Source organism: Ranitomeya variabilis, chromosome 4 (assembly GCF_051348905.1).
Source record: "Ranitomeya variabilis isolate aRanVar5 chromosome 4, aRanVar5.hap1, whole genome shotgun sequence".
Classification (NCBI taxonomy): Eukaryota; Metazoa; Chordata; class Amphibia; order Anura; family Dendrobatidae; genus Ranitomeya; species Ranitomeya variabilis.
Genome location: NC_135235.1, coordinates 49,923,691 through 49,943,476, shown reverse-complemented (window position 1 = coordinate 49,943,476; position 19,786 = coordinate 49,923,691). Strand labels below are relative to the sequence as shown.

The 19,786-nt window shown below is 40.5% G+C and overlaps 1 protein-coding gene across 1 annotated transcript in view; it reads left to right on the top strand.

Annotated features, from left to right (window-relative positions):
• LOC143769704 (alpha-2-macroglobulin-like) overlaps positions 1–19,786 on the top strand; it is a 76,216-nt gene that overhangs the window by 47,234 nt on the left and 9,196 nt on the right. Inside the window, exons 22-29 of the mRNA XM_077258489.1 lie at positions 1,431–1,488; positions 2,697–2,780; positions 4,588–4,764; positions 6,497–6,578; positions 8,367–8,523; positions 11,486–11,560; positions 14,418–14,580; positions 17,338–17,543. Coding sequence (XP_077114604.1) covers positions 1,431–1,488; positions 2,697–2,780; positions 4,588–4,764; positions 6,497–6,578; positions 8,367–8,523; positions 11,486–11,560; positions 14,418–14,580; positions 17,338–17,543 — 1,002 coding nt within the window. The remainder of the gene's footprint in view (positions 1–1,430; positions 1,489–2,696; positions 2,781–4,587; positions 4,765–6,496; positions 6,579–8,366; positions 8,524–11,485; positions 11,561–14,417; positions 14,581–17,337; positions 17,544–19,786) is intronic.

Here is a 19,786-nt window from a genome sequence, read left to right as displayed (position 1 = left end):
ATCACTTCAAACAGCGCTGGGAAAGGCCGGCCGGTGGCACTTGACTAGTTTAGTCTCTGTCTATGGTCCCTGAATGGATCTTCAATCTACACATATAACGCTGAAGCATTTTTGAGAAAAATATTCCTGGCTGCAGTTGTGATTCATGCTACCCATGGTTTTTGCTGTATGATTCAAGTGACAGGTTCCCTTTAACATGCATAAAAGATGAAAAAATGCTGACAAACTTCAGCAACATGAGGCCTAGCATTGTCATACATCAGAAGGAACCCCGGGCCCACTGCACCTTCATATGGTCTCAGAATGGGTCTGAGTATCTCATCCCAGTACCTAATGGCAGTCAGGGTACCTCTGGCGAGCACATGGAGGGCTGTGCCGCCATCCAAAGTAATGCCTCCCCACACCATCATCGACTCACTGCCAAACCGGTCAAGCTAGAGGATGTTATAAAAAGCTGAACATTCTCCACGGTGTCTCCAGATGCTGTCACTTTTGTCCCATGTGCTCATTGTGAACCTGATCTCATTTGTGAAGAGCACAGGGTGCCAATGGCAAATGCCAGTCATCCTGCACAGTGTTGAGCTGTAGGCACAACACCCACTTCTCGACGTCATACCACCCTCGTGGTGTTATTTTCTGACAGCTTAAGCAGAGACATGGATGTTAGTGGCCTACTGGAGGTCATTTTGCAGGGCTCTGGCACTGCTCCTCCTGTTCCTCCTTGCACAAAGGAGGAGGTCGCGGTCCTGCTGCTGAGCTTTTGCCCTCCTATGGCCTCAATGTCTTCTGATGTACTGGCCTGTCTCCTGGTATCTGCTCTTTGATCTGGACATTGTGCTGACAGACAGAACTACCCTTCTTGCCACAGATCGCATTGATGTGCCATCCTGGATGAGCTGCACTACCTGACCATCTCCTGTGGTTTGTACTGTACACACTGCATCATGCTACTGTACCTCTAGGTGTGAAAGCAATGGCAAAATGAAAAAGTGACCAAAACAACTGCCAAAGAGGATGAAAACAAAGAAGTGGTCTGTGGTCACCCCCTGTAGAATCACTCCTTTATAGGGGTTGTCTTGTCACTTGCCGATCATTTCTACCTGTTGTCTGTTCCATTTGCACAACAGCAGGAGAAATTGATTCACAATCAGTGTTGCTTCATAACTGGACAGGTTAATTTCACAGAAGTGTGAATAGATTTGGAGATACATTGTGTTGTTTAAGTGTTCCCTTTATTTTATTGAGCTTTGTATTTATAACGTAACGTTCTGTGGCACAATTCGCATTTAACACATGCAGGTCATTCTGGCTTTGCTGCCTGCAAAATCAACAGAAATTACTATCGCTATTTGCCAAACTTGCTTTAATATTTTGCATTTGATAAGTATATTCATTATGTATAAATGTTTCATCATTTATTGGTATTTTAGCCAGGAGGTGTCTTGGAGGAAAAGTCACACAGCTCTCTGATCTGTATTAAAGAGGGAGGTAAGGAAACATTATATTATCTAAGAATAAAAAATTTATTTAGCAAAAACGCACCAAAAAAAATTGAATTTAAAAGTGAAGTAAAAGGAAATGGAGTACAGAAAGATTTGCCTTTATTAGTAATTTTAGAATTAACAGTATTTTTTAATTCAGCAAGGCTTGGACTGGCCCACTGGAGAACAGTAGAATCCTCCGGTGGGCCACCTCCTTCTTATAAGAGCAGTACTTGGCACAATATACATGAATCACTTTGTGCAGACAAAGGCGCCATCTTATTAATTTAGCAATCTACTCAGTTCATTGTTATATACATTTGTGATTGAGGACAATGTCACATTTGGAGTTGTTACTGGTGGGCCCTTCGACCGAACATAGCCAGCATAAATCAGAGACTTTACTCTGATCGCTGTGATGTTTCAGAGAAAAATATAGTTGAAAGTGAGGCCATAGACGACATGACTAGCCCAAAAGGCGTATCCCCAACAGATTTCATCCAGTCTGCACAGGTGGCTCATTAAGGCCATGTTCCCACAGTGAGTTTTTGACTAGGCTATGTTCACATGTTGCTTTTTTGCTGCGGTTTTTTTCTGTAGCCAAAACTTGCTTTCTTGGCAGTAAAAAAAATCTGCTTAAAAAAAAATCAGGTTTTGTTACATTTTTGCTGCTTTTTTGGTGCAGATTACGTGTCATGTATGTGTCCACAGCACATATTTAATCAAAGTTACTTTCATTCACTAAAACAGCAGCATGAACGGTGCACATGAAATCTCATAGTTTTTGCTGGTACTGTAAAAAGTAGCTTTTAATTTGCATAAAAAAGAATTAAAAAAAGCTGCAAAAAAATGCAATGTGTGAACATACCCTTGAATAAATAAGGTTACTTATGGTTTTTCATTGAGTTTTTGAGTGCGTTTTTTAGGAATTATCTAAATAGCTTTAGTTTCTGATAGACATGAACTGAGCAAAGCATCATGGGAAACATGGCCTTCAGATATTGGTTTATGCAAGTGAAAAGCGGCATTAAAGAAAGGGAATAAATCTGTTATGCGTCTACTATGAATGTGAATAATAATTAGAATGTGAATAGTTAAGGTTTTTGAAATGTAATATTTACAAGTGGCTATTCCGACAGATGATAACTTTTAATGTTGAGAATAACGCTTTAATAATATTGTATTATAAACAGTGTTTTTTATGTTTTATTTTAGATGAACCTAAAGTGGAAGAAATATCTCTGAAGATCCCTGATAACATTCTGGAAGATTCTGCAAGAGCTCATGTAACAGTGCTGGGTAAGTCATCCAGACCGCCATCAGTAATATCTTGGCCCCAGATGGGACGTGAGTCAATGTCCCTATACCTCCCTTTATGTCCATTAAAGAGGTATTCCCATCTCCAAGATCCTATGCCCATACTGTATGTAGTACTATAGGTGTAATAATAATAATATTAACAAATACTAGAAATGTAGCATATTTCTTCTGATTTGCTATGTCGCTTATCCAATGTACAAGATATTGCAGTAGCTTAGGTATCTATGGCTTATTTCTGCACCCAGATCTGCCATTTTTCAAATATTATTTTGAGGTATATGTGATCTTTTGATCTCTTCTTATTGCATTGTATTCCAATGTTTTGGCAGCAAAAAAAAACCTAACTGTGGCATTTTATTTTATTTTTTTAATTACACTATTTACTGATTGGAGTAAATTATTTTATATTTTCATAGATCGCAAATTTCTTATGCAGCAATACCAAATAACGGTATGTGTATGTGTATATATATATATATATATATATATATATATGTATATATATATATATATAGATATATATATATATATATACACACACATATTTGGCATATTTGGTAAAAATAGTAAAAAAAAAAAATTGCCTACACTGGGCAAAACTGTGTCCACTTCTCAGCTGAGAGCAAGACTAACAACTAGATTGTGAAAATGAAGCAATGAATGGAAGCATAAATAGCAGAGGAATTTAATAAATTATAGACTGAATCATTTTGACATATACATCTGTATTGCTGTATTGTCATTTTAGTGTATTGCCTGGTCTCGGAGACATTCATTAGGCCCCCAGCTACAATGACAACTTTGGATAAAGCAGTGGGGTGCTCAATAAAGACATGACCAGTATAGTTCTGTGTTATTAGTAGTGTTGAGTGATACCTTCCGATATTCAAAAGTATCGGTATCGGATTGGATCGGCCGATACCGGCAAAATATCGGATCTCGCCGATACCCGATACCAATACAAGTCAATGGGACACAAATATCGGAGGGTATCCTGGATGGTTCCCAGGGTCTGAAGGAGAGGAAACTCTCCTTCAGGCCCTGGGATCCATATTCATGTAAAAAATAAAGAATAAAAATAAAAAATATGGATATACTCACCCCTCCGGCGGAGCCTGGACCTTAGCGGTGTAACCGGCAGCCTCCGTTCCTAAGAATGCAGAGTGAAGGACCTTCGATGACGTCGCGGCTTGTGATTGGTCGCGTGACCGCTCATGTGACCACTCACGCGACCAATCACAAGCCGTGACGTCATCGCAGGTCCTACACTCACTGCATTCTTAGGAACGGAGGCTGCCGGTTACACCGCTAAGGTCCAGGCTCCGCCGGAGGGGTGAGTATATCCATATTTTTTATTTTTATTCTTTATTTTTTACATGAATATGGATCCCAGGGCCTGAAGGAGAGTCTCCTCTCCTCCAGACCCTGGGAACCATACACTAGGAACTTCCGATTCCGATATCACAAAAATATCGGAACTCAGTATCGGAATTCCGATACAGCGAATATCGGCCGATACCCGATATTTGCAGTATCGGAATGCTCAACACTAGTTATTAGTTTACTTAGATTGTGGTTTATTAGATTATAGTGGAGCATATCGATTTTCTTAGTTACCAGTGCAGAACTGTATGTAATTCTAATGGTACACTCACATTTATAGAGATGCACATATATAGATATATCTACATACAGTATATAAAATATGTATCACACATTCATTTTACTTTTATTATGACTTCATATTAATTACCGTAATTATTTTAATCATGTTATTACCCTTCAGGAGATCTGATGGGCACGGCCATGCAGAACCTAGATCGTCTCCTGGCCATGCCATATGGATGTGGAGAACAGAACATGGTTCTCTTTGCTCCCAATATCTTTGTCCTGCAATATCTGGAGAAAACGCATCAACTGAACAGTGAAATCCAGAGCAAAGCCAAGAAATTCATGGAGAGCGGTGAGAAATTCTGTTGATTTCTGGTGTTCTATATTTGTAAATAAGTGGATTCTGAAATTCAGGGATTGAATTAGTTTAGGCATAAATCGTCATATAGTCCTACACTGCAGATTATATGTTGGTGGTAGACATAAAATATAGTAGATAGACATATTACAATATCACACTTACCGGTATTTGTTGCTAATGTAATGACTGCTTTTACATTACACACTCTTATAATATGTACAAAAGGATTGTGACTAGTGTTGAGCGATACCTTCCGATATTCGAAAGTATCAGTATCGGATTGGATCGGCCGATACCGGCAAAATATCGGATCTCGCCGATACCGATACCCGATACCAATACAAGTCAATGGGACACAAATATCGGAAGGTATCCTGGATGGTTCCCAGGGTCTGAAGGAGAGGAAACTCTCCTTCAGGCCCTGGGATCCATATTCATGTAAAAAATAAAGAATAAAAATAAAAAATATGGATATACTCACCCCTCCGGCAGAGCCTGGACCTTAGCAGTGTAACCGGCAGCCTCCGTTCCTAAGAATGCAGAGTGAAGGACCTTCGATGACGTCGCGGCTTGTTATTGGTCACGTGACCGCTCACGCGACCAATCACAAGCAGCGACATCATCGCAGGTCCTACGCTCACTGCATTCTTAGGAACGGAGGCTGCCAGTTACACCGCTAAGGTCCAGGCTCCGCCGGAGGGGTGAGTATATCCATATTTTTTATTTTTATTCTTTATTTTTTACATGAATATGGATCCCAGGGCCTGAAGGAGAGTCTCCTCTCCTCCAGACCCTGGGAACCATACACTGGGAACTTCCGATTCCGATTTCCGATATCACAAAAATATTGGAACTCGGTATCGGAATTCCGATACAGCGAATATCAGCCGATACCCGATATTTGCAGTATCGAAATGCTCAACACTAATTGTGACATCTACACATTACACCTACACTAGCTTTTATGACATTATCATGATAGATTCATAGATATTAACCTAAATGGTCAAATGTATTTGTAGGAATCAACAAAAAAACTGAAAAAAAATATATATAAATGGACATGACTCCTCTAGGGGACAAATATATAAGAATAATATAATATAATAAGAATTCAAACTTTATTAAATACATAATGTAGTGTTTCTTAGTAAGTTGATGCTACAGTTCACATGAAGAAATATATGGAATCAATCATATTAGAAAAAGTATTGTAAATAGTGTTAATGTAAGTATATAGTGTAAATAGATGGAATAGAGGAATCTCTGCCGGCACACAATGGTTCCAGACTGCTCCTGCCTGTAATTCAGCTTCTTTTTTTGACCTTACGGCAACTGAGCAGCTATGCCTTTTCCCGCTCTGAACTGTCAGCATAGTGATTGACAGCCGGATCTCTGCAGTTAAGCAGTAGGGCGCCGGCTGTCAATAAGCATGACATTGGCCATGACGCCCATCAACAGAGCAGAACAGAAGAAGCTGCTCTGTTAATATGACATCACGGGAAGTCACCGAATTGCCGGCATGAGCAGTCCGTGACCGCTCTAAGCCGGCAGAGATCGTAGTTATCAACTACCTGCTTGAAAGTTCTTAACCCCATTGGGAAAAAAAAACAATGTCCTAGATAACTCCATAAAGAGATGCGTGTACCAATATCTTTTTCCAATACCCTTTTTATCTTTTTTGTCAGCTTACTTACCGTATTTATTTTCTTACCTTTCACAGGGTATCAGCGTCAGCTTTCATATAAACATGATGATGGATCATACAGCGCTTTTGGAAAGAGTGACAAAGAGGGAAACACATGGTCAGTGGCTTTGGCTATGTTTGTGTAACACCTGGGTACAGCAGCAATCCTTGCAATATACAATGCTTCCATCAGAGTATTGCTTAGAGGAGGAGTCTTTTGCTGGGAATAAATGAGAACACCTGTATGACGCCCACTAACTGAGCTAACATATTAAAGGGAACCTGTCACATGTTTTGTGACAAAGCAGCTAACAATATCACCTTATTCAACGTCTGTTATGCATTCCCTAAATCCTTATAACACCCCCTTTTATACTCCTAAAAAACTTTTTTAATTTCTCCCACACTGTATGGTAATCTTCTCAGTCCGGCCTGACGGGCGTGGTCCCGGGGCTCTACATCACTCCCATCGGCTGTTGCTCACCATCCTGCTTCATGGAGGATGCCTCTTGCGCGGTGCGACATCTCGCGCCATCTCAGAAATATTATGTTTCGCACATGCACAGCATGCTTTGCCAAACTGTGGTCAAAGCCGAAAAACAGAAGTGTCATGTGCTGACACATGAACTTCTGGCTCATGTACCGTAATTACATTTGTCAGCGCATGCGCACTTCTGTTTTTCGGGTTTGCCCGCAGTTGGGCAAAGCATAATGTGCAGGCACAAAATGCAATATTTCTGAGCAGGCGTGATATGTCGCGTGGCGATGTGGGTAGTTATAAATGTGAGGAGGACGGTGAGCCGAAGCCGGGGGGAGGGATGCAGAGGCCCGCAACTACGCCCAACAGACCGGACTGAGAAGATTACGCGAGGGAAATAAAAAAATGTTTTCAGGAGAGTACAAGGGGAGTCAGGAGGTTCTATAAGGATTTAGGGAATGCATATCAGACGTTGAATAAGGTGATAATTTTAGCTGCTGTTTCACAAAACTGGTGACAGGTTCCCTTTAAGTGCTAAGTTCAGACAAGCTAAGTGCACAACACAATAGAAGAAAGTTCTCATCCAGAATCTCTAATCAAAGGGGAGAGCCAATGCAAAAAGAAACTCTAAGACTATGCTCACATGTCCAGTAGTCATCCGTATACGAGCGTATAACAGGCCTGAGTGCTATGCGATAAAACATTGTAGAGAACATGGCCCAGTGTTATTCTATGGGGCAGCTCAGTATTTTTTGTACATCACTTAAATTAAAAAAAATGGCATTTTTGTTTCTCCGTCACTATGCTGACCTGAACAAATAATTGTGTCAGGTCATTTTTACCTTACAATGAACATAAAAAAGAAAAATAAAACAGTGGCGGAATTACTTTATCTTCACTTTTTCATCCCACTTAGAATTTTTTAAAAACACACCATGATTAAGGCTTGTTGCTGAAACGCGTCGGCTTCATCTGTGTGGACTCTCTATATTGTTACCTACACTGGTTGTATGATTTAAATGTCTAATTAAAAGTTAAGGTGTTTTTTTTTACTATACCTCTGAAGTTGAGCTATTCATCACTGGAGACCACTTTTTCTCTTTGCCCCACTTAGAATTTTTTCCCAATTGTTCAGTATATTTTTTGGTAAAATTAATTTTGTCATTAAAGACTACAACTCATCTCACAAAAAACAGCCCTCATATGGCTATGTTTATGGAACAATAAAAAAAAAATTATGGATATTGGAAGAAAAGACAAAAGTATAAAATGAATATGATTTCGGTATAGAAAATAATAACATTGAATCTATAGCATGGTTGCATGGTGCTCATTGGGGATCTTAACAAGCAAAGTAACATTTTTGGTATGTTTTTTTTTTATTGCGTCAAAAATGGCCATTTTTACAACTCCAATATGTTTGCACAGGTTGACTGGATTTGTTGTGAAGTCCTTCAGCAAAGCTCAACCCTATATCTTCATAGATGAAAGTCACTTGAATGACTCCATCTCTTGGTTGAAAAAGAACCAGGAAGAAACCGGTTGTTTCCGAAGTGTGGGGAAACTCTTCAATAATGCCATGAAGGTAGGTTGAGTTACTAAGTAACTGTATTGTAGGGATGTGATATGGGACATCATTGTCAAACTATAAACATAGTTAACAGAAAGAGTATAGAAAATACAATATGAATCAAATTAAAAAAACCTCTTTTTCATGCATTTCCACTGTGACCACTTTTTGTTTTACGATTAGATTTTTCCTCTTCTTTTAAGAGACATTATTTTTTTTCTATTAACCCATCTATTATTATTATTATTATACATTTTTTATAGCGCCATTTCATCCATGGCACTTTACATGTAAACAGGGCAAATATAGACAAGTACAATAAACATGAGTAAAACAAGGCACACACAAGCACAGGAGGAGAGAGGACCCTGCCCACGAGGGCTCACAGTCTACAGGGGATGGATGAGGATACACTAGGAGAGGGTAGAGTTAGCCATGCAGCAGTTCAGCAGAGGATTGTTGCAGGTTGTAGGCTTGTCGGAAGAGGTGGGTCTTCAGGTTCCTTTTGAAGGTTTCCATGGTAGGCGAGAGTCTGATGTGTTGGAGTAGAGAGTTCCAGAGTATAGGGGAAGCATGGGAGAAGTCTTGGATGTGGTTGTGGGAGGAAGAGATGAGAGAGGAGTAGAGAAGGAGATCATGAGAGGATTGAAGATTGCGTGTAGGTAGGTACTGGGAGACCATGTCACAGATGTATGGAGGAGACAGGTTGTGAATGGTATGTCATTGTTAGTGTTTTGAACTGTAGCCTCTGGGCAATAGGAAGCCAATGAAGGGCCTGGCAGAGAGGAGAGGCTGGGGAATAATGGGGAGACAGGTGGATTACTCGGGCAGCAGAGTTTAGGATGGATTGGAGTGGTGACAGAGTGCTAGAAGGGAGGCCAGAGAGTAGGAGGTTGCAGTAGTCGAGGAGTGAGATGATAAGGGCATGCACTAGAGTTTTTGTGGTTTCATGGTCAAGGAATGCACAGATCCAGGAAATGTTTTTGAGTTGGAATTGGCAGGAGGAGGCAAGGGCTTGGTTATGTGGCTTGAAAGAGAGGGTAGAGACAAGGATCACCCCGAGGCACCGAGCATGCGGGACTGGGGAAAGTGAGCAGCCATTGACATTGATGGATGAGTCGGGTGGAGGGATAGAGCGAGGTGGGGGAAAGATGATGAATTCTGTTTTGTCCATGTTCAGTTTTAGAAAGCGAGCAGAGAAGAAAGATGAAATAGCAGACAGACATTGTGGGATTTTGGTCAATAAGGAAGTGAGGTCAGGTCCAGATAGGTAGATCTGCGTGTCATCAGCGTAGAGATAATATTGTAAACCGTGGTATTCTAGGAGCTGTCCCAGGCTGAAAGTGTAGATGGAGAAGAGTAGGGGTCCTAGAACTGAGCCTTGGGGAGCACCGACAGACAGGGGGCGAGGTGAGGAGGTGGTGTGGGAGAGGGAGACACTGAAAGTCCGGTCTGTTAGATATGATGAGATCCATGATAGGGCCAAGTCTGTGATGCCAAGAGATGAAAGAATCTGTAACAGGAGGGAATGGTCCACAATGTCGAAGGCAGAAGATAGGTCCAGGAGGAGGAGGACAGAGTAGTGCCACTTGCTCTTGGCAGTTAGTGGGTCACTGGTCACTTTAGTTAAGGAAGTTTCAGTTGAGTGATGTGGTCGGAAGCCAGATTGTAACCGGTCAAAGAGGGAGCAGGAGGAGAGGTGGGAGGACAGTTCAAGATGGACATGCTGTTCCAGTAGTTTTGAGGCATAAAGGAGAAGGGATATTGGGCAATAGCTGGACGCAGAGGATGGGTCGAGGGAGGGTTTTTTGAGGATATGTGTGATTGATGTATGTTTGAAGGATGAGGGGAAGACACCATTTGTAAGTGATAGGTTGAAGAGTTGTATTAGGATTGGGATGAAGACTTTGGCAAGGTTAGGGATGAGGTGGGACAGGAGCGGGTCAAGCATGCAAGTGGTGAGATGTGATATTGACAGAAGGGTGGAGAGCTGATCGCCTGTCATGGTGGAGAAGCTGGGTTTGGAAGAAGAGGGCTAAGCAGTCAAGAGGAGGGGCATTGGGGGCTGCGGGCCAAAGCTTTGTCTGATGTTAAGAATCTTCTGCTTAAAGAAAGAGGCTTCAGCAGAAATGAGAGGAGATTGAGGAGGTGCTGGTGGACAGAGTAGAGAATTGAAAGTGTTGAAGAGCTGTTTAGGGTTGTGAGTCAGGGAGGATATGAGAGATGAGAAGTAGGTTTGTTTTGCGGCAGTGAGCATGGACTTGAAGCTGGTGAGGGACTGCTTGTATGCGATAAAGTGCTCAGCAGAACGAGATCTCTTCCATCTCCGCTCAGCGACCCTGGAAGCCCGTGTCAGTTCTTTGGTCAGACTGGTCAGCCAGGGCTGTCTGTTCATTATATGAGTGTTCTGCTATGCATGAGGGGGGCGGCCGAATCAAGTGTAGCTGTTATTGTGGTGTTATAAAAAGTGGCAGCAGCATCTATCTAAGTTTCTTGTTTCTACAGGGTAAGTCTTAGTTTTGAATGATACAGTTTGTTTTACCATAGATTCTAGTGGAAAAAAATTCTAAATGTGGTAAAATGGGGAAAATAAATGCAATTCCACCATTGTTGGTTGGGTTCCATTTTTTTGGTAATCTTCATGTGTCAAAAATGATAAAGTAACACGATAGTCCTGGTCAGTGTGATTACAGCATGTTCAAACTTGCAATGGTTTTTTTATGTAAAAATTATTGGAAATTTGTAAAACAGAAAAATTGGCTTATATCCCGATAGTCAGAGAGCTGTCATTTTTTTTCATTGTTGGAGTTAATAATATGTTTGGGTACATATGACTTTTGTTTGCTTTTATTGGAATTTTTATGGCAGTGTTGTGACAGATAAACAGAGTCTCACAGAGATGGTCTTCTTGAGAAGTTTCACTGTTAATTAATTAAATGATATGTTTTAACAAAAACATAAAACTTTTTTATTTCAGGGAGGAGTAGAAGATGATGTTTCCCTCTCTGCTTATATAACTCTTGCCCTTTTGGAGGCTGAAATATCTCTGCAGGTAAGTTATAAAATTTTAAGGAAAAAAAGTAAAAAATTATAATTTTTGAGACCATTACATTTATTTCTAGAAAATAGTCTAAAGGTACCTTCACACGAAGCGACGCTGCAGTGATAGCGACAACGATGCCGATCGCTGCAGCGTCGCTGTTTGATCGCTGGAGAGCTGTCACACGGACCGCTCTCCAGCGACCAACGATGCCGAGGTCCCCGGGTAACCAGGGTAAACATCGGGTTGCTAAGCGCAGGGCCGCGCTTAGTAACCCGATGTTTACCCTGGTTACCAGCGTAAAAGTAAAAAAAACAAACAGCACATACTCACCTGCGCGTCCCCCAGCGTCTGCTTCCTGACACTGACTGAGCTCCGGCCCTAACAGCACAGCGGTGACGTCACCGCTGTGCTTTCACTTTCACTTTAGGGCCGGCGCTCAGTAAGTGTCAGGAAGCAGACGCTGGGGGACGCGCAGGTGAGCATGTACTGTTTGTTTTTTTTACTTTTACGCTGGTAACCAGGGTAAACATCGGGTTACTAAGCGTGGCCCTGCGCTTGGTAACCCGATGTTTACCCTGGTTACCAGTGTAAAACATCGCTGGTATCGTTGCTTTTGCTTTCAAACACGATACACAGCGATCGGACGACCAAATAAAGTTCTGGACTTTATTCAGCGACCAGCGACATCACAGCAGGATCCTGATCGCTGCTGCGTGTCAAACGAAACGATATCGCTAGCCAGGACGCTGCAACGTCACGGATCGCTAGCGATGTCGTTTCGTGTGAAGGTACCTTAAGACCAAACCTGTTTAATGGTCTTAATTTGATCCATGGTGATACCATGTTTCTCTAAAAATAAGACAGGGTTTTATATTATTCTTTGCTCCGAAAGATGGTTTAAAATTTATTTTCAGGAGCTGTCTTATTTTTTTCCTATGAACAACAATCCATATATATATGGATTATATATATATAATGTCAATATTTAATCAAATGTAATCTTGTCATCACATTTTTGATCCTGATCATAACTCTCCAAAACCTGAATTCCATCTGCATTTTTTTCATTCTACTTCCTTTTTCTATGTACAACAATCTCCTCTTTACACAGGTTAACAAAGAAAGGTGGGATTAGAACGATCACTAATAGATCTGATACATATCATACTATTGGCAGCACATCTGTGCGATATGCTAACAAGAACATTGGCCCTCATTCATTTCGACTGAACTTGTCCAGGCCACTCATAGTGAAAGGGGCCACTGGAGTAAGATGCACCTAATTCATTAAAAGGCGCCCACCCTGTTAGGTGTCGAGTTCCCGCCTCTACACGGGGGAAATCTCGAACCACCTCCGCTGTGGTCTCCCATTCTTCTCCAGCCACAGTAGAGCCTGCTCAGCAGAGACGTTGATCCCAGCATCTGGCTTAGGCTGATACTGGGCGACTGGTTACTACTGTTCTTCCAGGCTCTGCCTTTGTAACCAGTACTGGTCAGTGTCAAGCAGATGTCTCTGGGACTAAGTGCTGCTTTTCCCCTTCTGAGCATGCCCAGGGTAAGAACTCTCATTGGAGGTCAGGGATCACATGCTCAGATACTGCAGCAGCTCCCATTGGTCCTCTAGGAAGGTGCTGAAGTTGCTCAGGTACTGTAGCAGCTCCCATTGGTCCTCTAGGAAGGTCCTGAAGTTGCTGCAGCTATAAAAGGTTCATAAGGCCGCACGGCCTGTGGAGTTAACAGAGTTCGCTTATACCGCCATATAGTGCTGCCATTTGCCAGCAGCAGGTTCCTCTCCTGCACAGTGGACCCCGGGTTGCGAACGCATCTAATAATACATATATATATATATACTCAGTCCGTTCCACCAACCGTAACACACCCCTTAATAATTTAGGATTCTTACGAGTGTTGTACGCCTGTGGCAGAAATGTGCATACACATGTATGTATATACATGTGTACACACACTGCACATACATACACATATATATACACACTGCACATACATACACATATATATACACACACTGCACATACATACACATATATATACACACACTGCACATACATACACATATATATACATATACGCACTGCACTTACACACCTATACACATACATACACATATATATACACACTGCACATACATACACATATATATATACACACTGCACATACATACACATATATAAACACACACTGCACATACACATGTATATACACACTACACATACATACACATATATAAACACACACTGCACATACATAACAGCCTGTCTCCTCTTTTTTGTTGCATGGTGCCCTTTTCTCAATATATATACCCTTGCTAGGTGGATGTTTTCTGTATCTCATCCTATACGTTTTTTGCAGTCTAGTTATACAGAACAAATCCACTAGGTGCATTTTTCAAAGTATCATCCTTTGCGTCTGAAAACAAGCTCATAAAATATTCTAGAAACAATAATAGCTCGCTCTTCAGTAGTTTAAAGCAAAAGCAGAAAAAGAGCTTTTTTTTAAGCTACAACAATATTTCCTTTATGCTATATATATGTAAATATAGTATATATATATTAAGCTTTATTATAGCTACGCATATACATATATATTATAAAGTGTGAAATGAATCAAAAACATAGGACAACAAGAATATTAGCAACAGAGCAGTGCATATCACACAATGAAGTCAGGTACAAAAAGCTATGGATCTACAAAAAGGGCCTTAAATAGCAGACAGAGTGGTTAAAGTGTTGTACGCACAAGCATATATAAATCAACTAGTTTACCCTTTTGTCATTTCGATTTGTAATGGTAAATGTGTGCCTTATAGTTTAAAATTAAGAATAATTTGTTTATAATTTCCTCTCAGGATCCCTTATTGAGCAATGCTCTTTCTTGCCTGAAGAAGGCCTCTATGGATATTAGCAACGTATACACCCAGGCTCTGCTGGCATACACCTTCACATTGTCTGGAGAGACTGATCTCAGGGAAAAGTTATTGAACAAATTGGAGGAAAAGGCCGTGCGGGGAGGTAACAAAATCTACAAGTACTCTGCATGATATATGGGATAATTTACCCTATAACTAACCTATTTTACTTTGAGAGCCAGAGTCAGCTATAAGATAGGGCCTTAAGGTACATCGAGACCCCACAAGTAATCATATTTAGCTCCCGACCTGCTCACAAAGGATAATAACATGTCTGACCTTCTACCATCTGTTCCTGCTAAAATTTGCCAGCTCTGTCTTTTTGATTCTAATGTGTATGTTCAGCAATATTTTTAACCACTTATTGGTCTACGATGTACTGGTACGTCATATGCCAGTTCCCTAACTTTGATGTGGGCTCGAAAGCCGATCCCGAATCTTTCCCAGTAGATGATGGCTGAATTATTCATCTGCCTCTAACAGCTGCGGGTGGATGGGAGTTTCACCAGTGGCATTTACCAGGTGCTTGCATGACGGTGAGTCATTCCACGTGCCCATCGGTGCACACATGACGTAATCACGTAATTTTCACTATACATTCCGGTGCTGATGCACCACTATGTACTGTTCAAGCGATCGGATGATCAAAGCTTCAAGTCCCTTGAGTTGACTAATAAATACAGTAAAAAGTGAAAGAAACATGTTTTTTAAAAATATGAAAAGAAACGAAAAAATATGCAAAATTTCAAATCACCTCCCTTTTGCCCCATTAACAATAAAACAATTAAAAAGAAAATGCACATTTTTGGTATTGCTACACTCATAAAAGTCCGATGGAGCAAATAATGAAATAAATTAATCTGATCAGTAACTGGCTTGTAACTAGAGAAAAAATCTAAACTTCGTAATTACCTTTTTTTTGGCTACTGCATAATTACAACAAAAGGCAATGACGTGACAAAAAATCATATCAACCCCAAAATGGTATTAGTAAAAACGTCAGCTCAGGGCACAAAAAATAAACCCTGACAGCCCCATACACTGAAAATTTTAAATTTGACGGGTCTCGAAAAATACCCCCCAAAAAAAGCAAACAAGTTAAAAAAAGTTTCATCATTGCACTTTTTTATGCTTTTTCAACACATTTGGATTTTTTTTCAGTGTATCACTTGATAAAATGAATTTTGTCATTCAAAAATTACAACTCGCCCTGCAAAAGACAGCCCTGATATAGTAATGTGTAAGGAAAAATAAAAAAGTTATGGCTCCTGGAAAAAGGGCAGGAAAAAAACAATAATGAAAAAATGGAAAACAGGGTTAAAAGGTTATCGTTATCATAAGGTAGCACTGTATGACCATGTTAAGACTTTTTCAAGTCCCAGCTCCTAGCTTCTTAAGCACCTCCTCTGACTGGAAGTATCTTCCTATCTCCAGCTTACGATGCTGAACTTATCTCGAAACTTGCAAAGTCAGAATATGGGCATCCAGATCTGCATTTCTGTGTGGGGCTACTCATAAGGCCGAGAAACTCGCACATCATTACTCGGCACTGCCGCCGGCACTCGGGACCAGAGCGTTCAGCTGCATAGAAATACATGCAGCTGCACACTCCGGTCCCGAGTGCCGGTGGCAGTGCCAGGTATTGATGCGAGTTTCTCGCAAGTGTGACCCCGGCCTAAAAGTCACCATTTGCTCGAAACACAAAATAAGATACCTTATAGAGCCCCATTGATTGAAAAATAAAAATTGCATATAATCCAAGTTCAAACAATAATTTTAAGCCACAATTAGAAAAAAACTATAAAAGTTTTGTATTGCTGTAATTAAAGTGACACAGATAATCATATTGACAGGTTACTTTTGCTGCTAAATTAACAACGAAAAAAAAATATACAAACAAAATGCAGGATTGTGTTGTTTTTTCATCATTTCACCTCACTTGGAATTTTTGCCTGTTTTTCAGCACATTATAAGTTAAAGTGAATGGTGTAATTTGAAACTACAAATAGATTTTGACTGGCGTACATTTCTTTCTTAGGCCACGTTCACATGTTCAGTATTTGGTCAGTATTTTACATCAGTATTTGTAAGCCAAAACCAGGAGTGGGTGATAAATGCAGAAGTGGTGATGTGTTTCTATTCTACTTTTCCTCTGATTGTTCCACTCCTGGTTTTGGCTTACAAATTTGGTCAGCATTTTACATCAGTATTTGTAAGCTAAACTCAGGAGTGGAACAATCAGAGGACAAGTATAATAGAAACACGTCATCACTTCTGTATTTATCACCCACTCCTGGTTTTGGCTTACAAATACTGATGCATAATACTGACCAAATACTGAACGTGTGAATGTGACCTTATGGAATTACATCAAAATGCTTATTTCATGGAAATTCCTTTTAAGGAGAGCTAATTTGGGTTGAGATGCAAGGGATCTCCAGCTCTGCCATTGTTGGTCAAATTCGAAGCAATGCATTGGATAAAAGAACAGACACAGCCAATGTCTGTCAGTGTACAAGCCATGTCTGAATCTGATACCCTGTCATAACTTTTAATTACACCCACAGAAGAAAGGGGAATGGCATAATTCATTACCTAAAAGGGATTATGTAAATTTGGAGACAGAGGCCATAAATTATGGATTCTGCTGAATTTCTTCAAATAAGTTCTATCCAGCTGACAAGGCCTTCAGCAACTTTAAATAAAGAAAACACACCCTGTGCCATTGCTTTTATGAATAACACTTACTGTATAAAGCTAATACAAAATATAAAGTTATCAAAGATATATAGAAAATATAAATGGCTTAAATGATATTCAAAGCAAGGTATATTAACCCTAACACTTATCTTCTCTACAGATGGTCAATTGCATTGGAAGCGGGACTCCGCTCCTCCCGCTGAAGTCTCATACTGGTACCGAGCTCCCTCGGCAGAGGTGGAGATGACCTCCTATGTTCTCCTGGCTCTTCTGTCTGGTCCAACTCCAGATTTAGGAAAATCTTCACAAATTGTGAACTGGTTGACTAAACAGCAGAATCCGTATGGAGGTTATTCTTCAACACAGGTAAAGTAAGGAATTTAAGCAGTAGACAATGTGCTGTTCCTAATGAAAACAGGGCGCTATAATGGTTGACCAGATACTGAAACTGGCCATATACAGTAGATGTAACACTAGTCAGCTAAATAGTGGATTGGCCAGGAATTTCACTTACCGTCATCATTACCATTATACTTGTCCAAATCAGCATTTTTCTTTCAACAATAGGCAAATAAACCGCTACCAGACTCCTCTCCCGGATGAACAAAGGATGATAACATGTCTGACCTTCTACCATGTGCAATTTGGGCATGTCAGAAATCCAAACTGGGCTATCTTTTCTGCTAAAATTTGCTAGTGCAGTCTTTTTTAATCTATAGTGTATATTCAGCAATATTTTTAAAGGTTATCACTATCATCATGTAGCGCTTTTTGACCATGTTGAGACTTATTACAGGGAGTCTGACGGCTCAATTTGACAGTTTAAGCTGAGCAAATAGCCTTGTAACTAATGATGAGTGGATTGTTTGAAATTCAGATTTGCCTGGTTGTACGGATTTCCGCTGGAAATTCGATTTTCATCTAAATTATCTGCTACTAATTGAATGTTCCTTATTATGAACTGGGGCCTCTGCAGACCACATAGGATAATAAACCTAAGATACAAAAAGGATGAAAAAATATTGCTCACCTCACTTCTCACATCTACCACTGCTTGGTGCCCATCTGGTTCTCAGGGCCTCTTCTTTCAGCTATTGCATGCCCCATTTAATTGTTTTTTGCTAAAGGCCGGGAATTCTTTGGCTACCAGGGCTCAGGGGTTACTGGTCCTTGTAAGGTCATGGTACATGTTGTGACATTATGATAACGCGACCTTATGATGCACAATGTCCCCTGACGCTTGGACACAGCCATAAATTCGAGCCTATGGTGAAAAAAGGATGATAAATAGTAAACGGCTGGCTGGAGAGGTGAGCAGTGAACTAAGAGGTTTCTTTTTACCATTTACCAGCCATTTAGTTCACCAAATGGCAGCTGGGCATTTTATTATTTTTGTTTTCAGTTCATACAAATCAAATCATAGTGTTCGAAATTGCCATGGAACTGCAAATTTCAGGAAATTCAACACTGTGACTGGTGATAAAACGGCAAATTGCTAAATTTATTTGTACAATTATAACATAAGTTTTGTAAAAATTTAAAAACTTAAAGCAGTTTTACAATAGAAAACTTGCAAACACTGCTTGATAAATTGGGGTTTTCATATTCTATTTTCATTAGATGTTAAATCAAGTGAAATAATTAGGGTGCTCGGTGAACCCTTAGTGTGGCCAAGAGGCTCAATGCACCATTTACCAGCCACTGTTTTTTTTATGCCCACGCCTTCCTCACTGGTGATCGACAGAGCCGGCTTGCTTGTAGTGAGCATTGTCTGCAGAGAAAGCTCGGGCAAGCCATTACTCTCCATCACCAGTGAAGCATGTAAAACCAGTGGGTGGAACAATGCACCGAGCATCCTAGCCACACAAAGGGTGCACCAAGCACCCCAATTAGTGTACTGGATTTAACATCTGCTTATGCTGAACAGAGGCAGTGATAAGAAGCTGCCATATGCTCTATAGGACAATATGTTTAGCTTATACTATAAGTTTGGGCTAACAAACTCCTTTTAGGAATAAAAGGTACCAGTTGGGCTGTCTCGAAGGAAGGGAGAAGGAATGAGACTTTTGTATTGCCTATAGTAGATACAGTACTTGATGACACTATGCAAAATGCCAAATACATGGATTCATGTGCTCATCAAGATGAACTATGGATGTGATGTGACCCCTTACTATGTGACGTGAACCATGACTAAAGAAATGCATCACTGTGTTTCATTGCTCTTAGCTGATATGCAAGTTATTTGGAATTTTAACATGTAGCAATGAAGAAGATTATTATATCCGTGGAGCTGGATTTCTGCTCTTTGCTTCCAGTAGTTAGTAACTGCCTGGTTCCATGGATCACAGCTTCTCAAATTCTCCTTGACATATAAGATTTTAGCTATACTTAAAGGGAACTTGTCACCAATTTTTCAAATAAAGTCGATGGCAACCACCTTTCAGCCCCATGTGATATCATTCTATAATGCTGCACACATGACTCCAATTCGCCCTGCAAGGCAAAAAAAGACCATTTATCACCTATGGGGCACTCCGGTCCTATTGGCGCCATTTGTCTTGATCAGGTGCTTCCTCTCTTTTTGCGATGCTGTCCTTTTGTGCTTC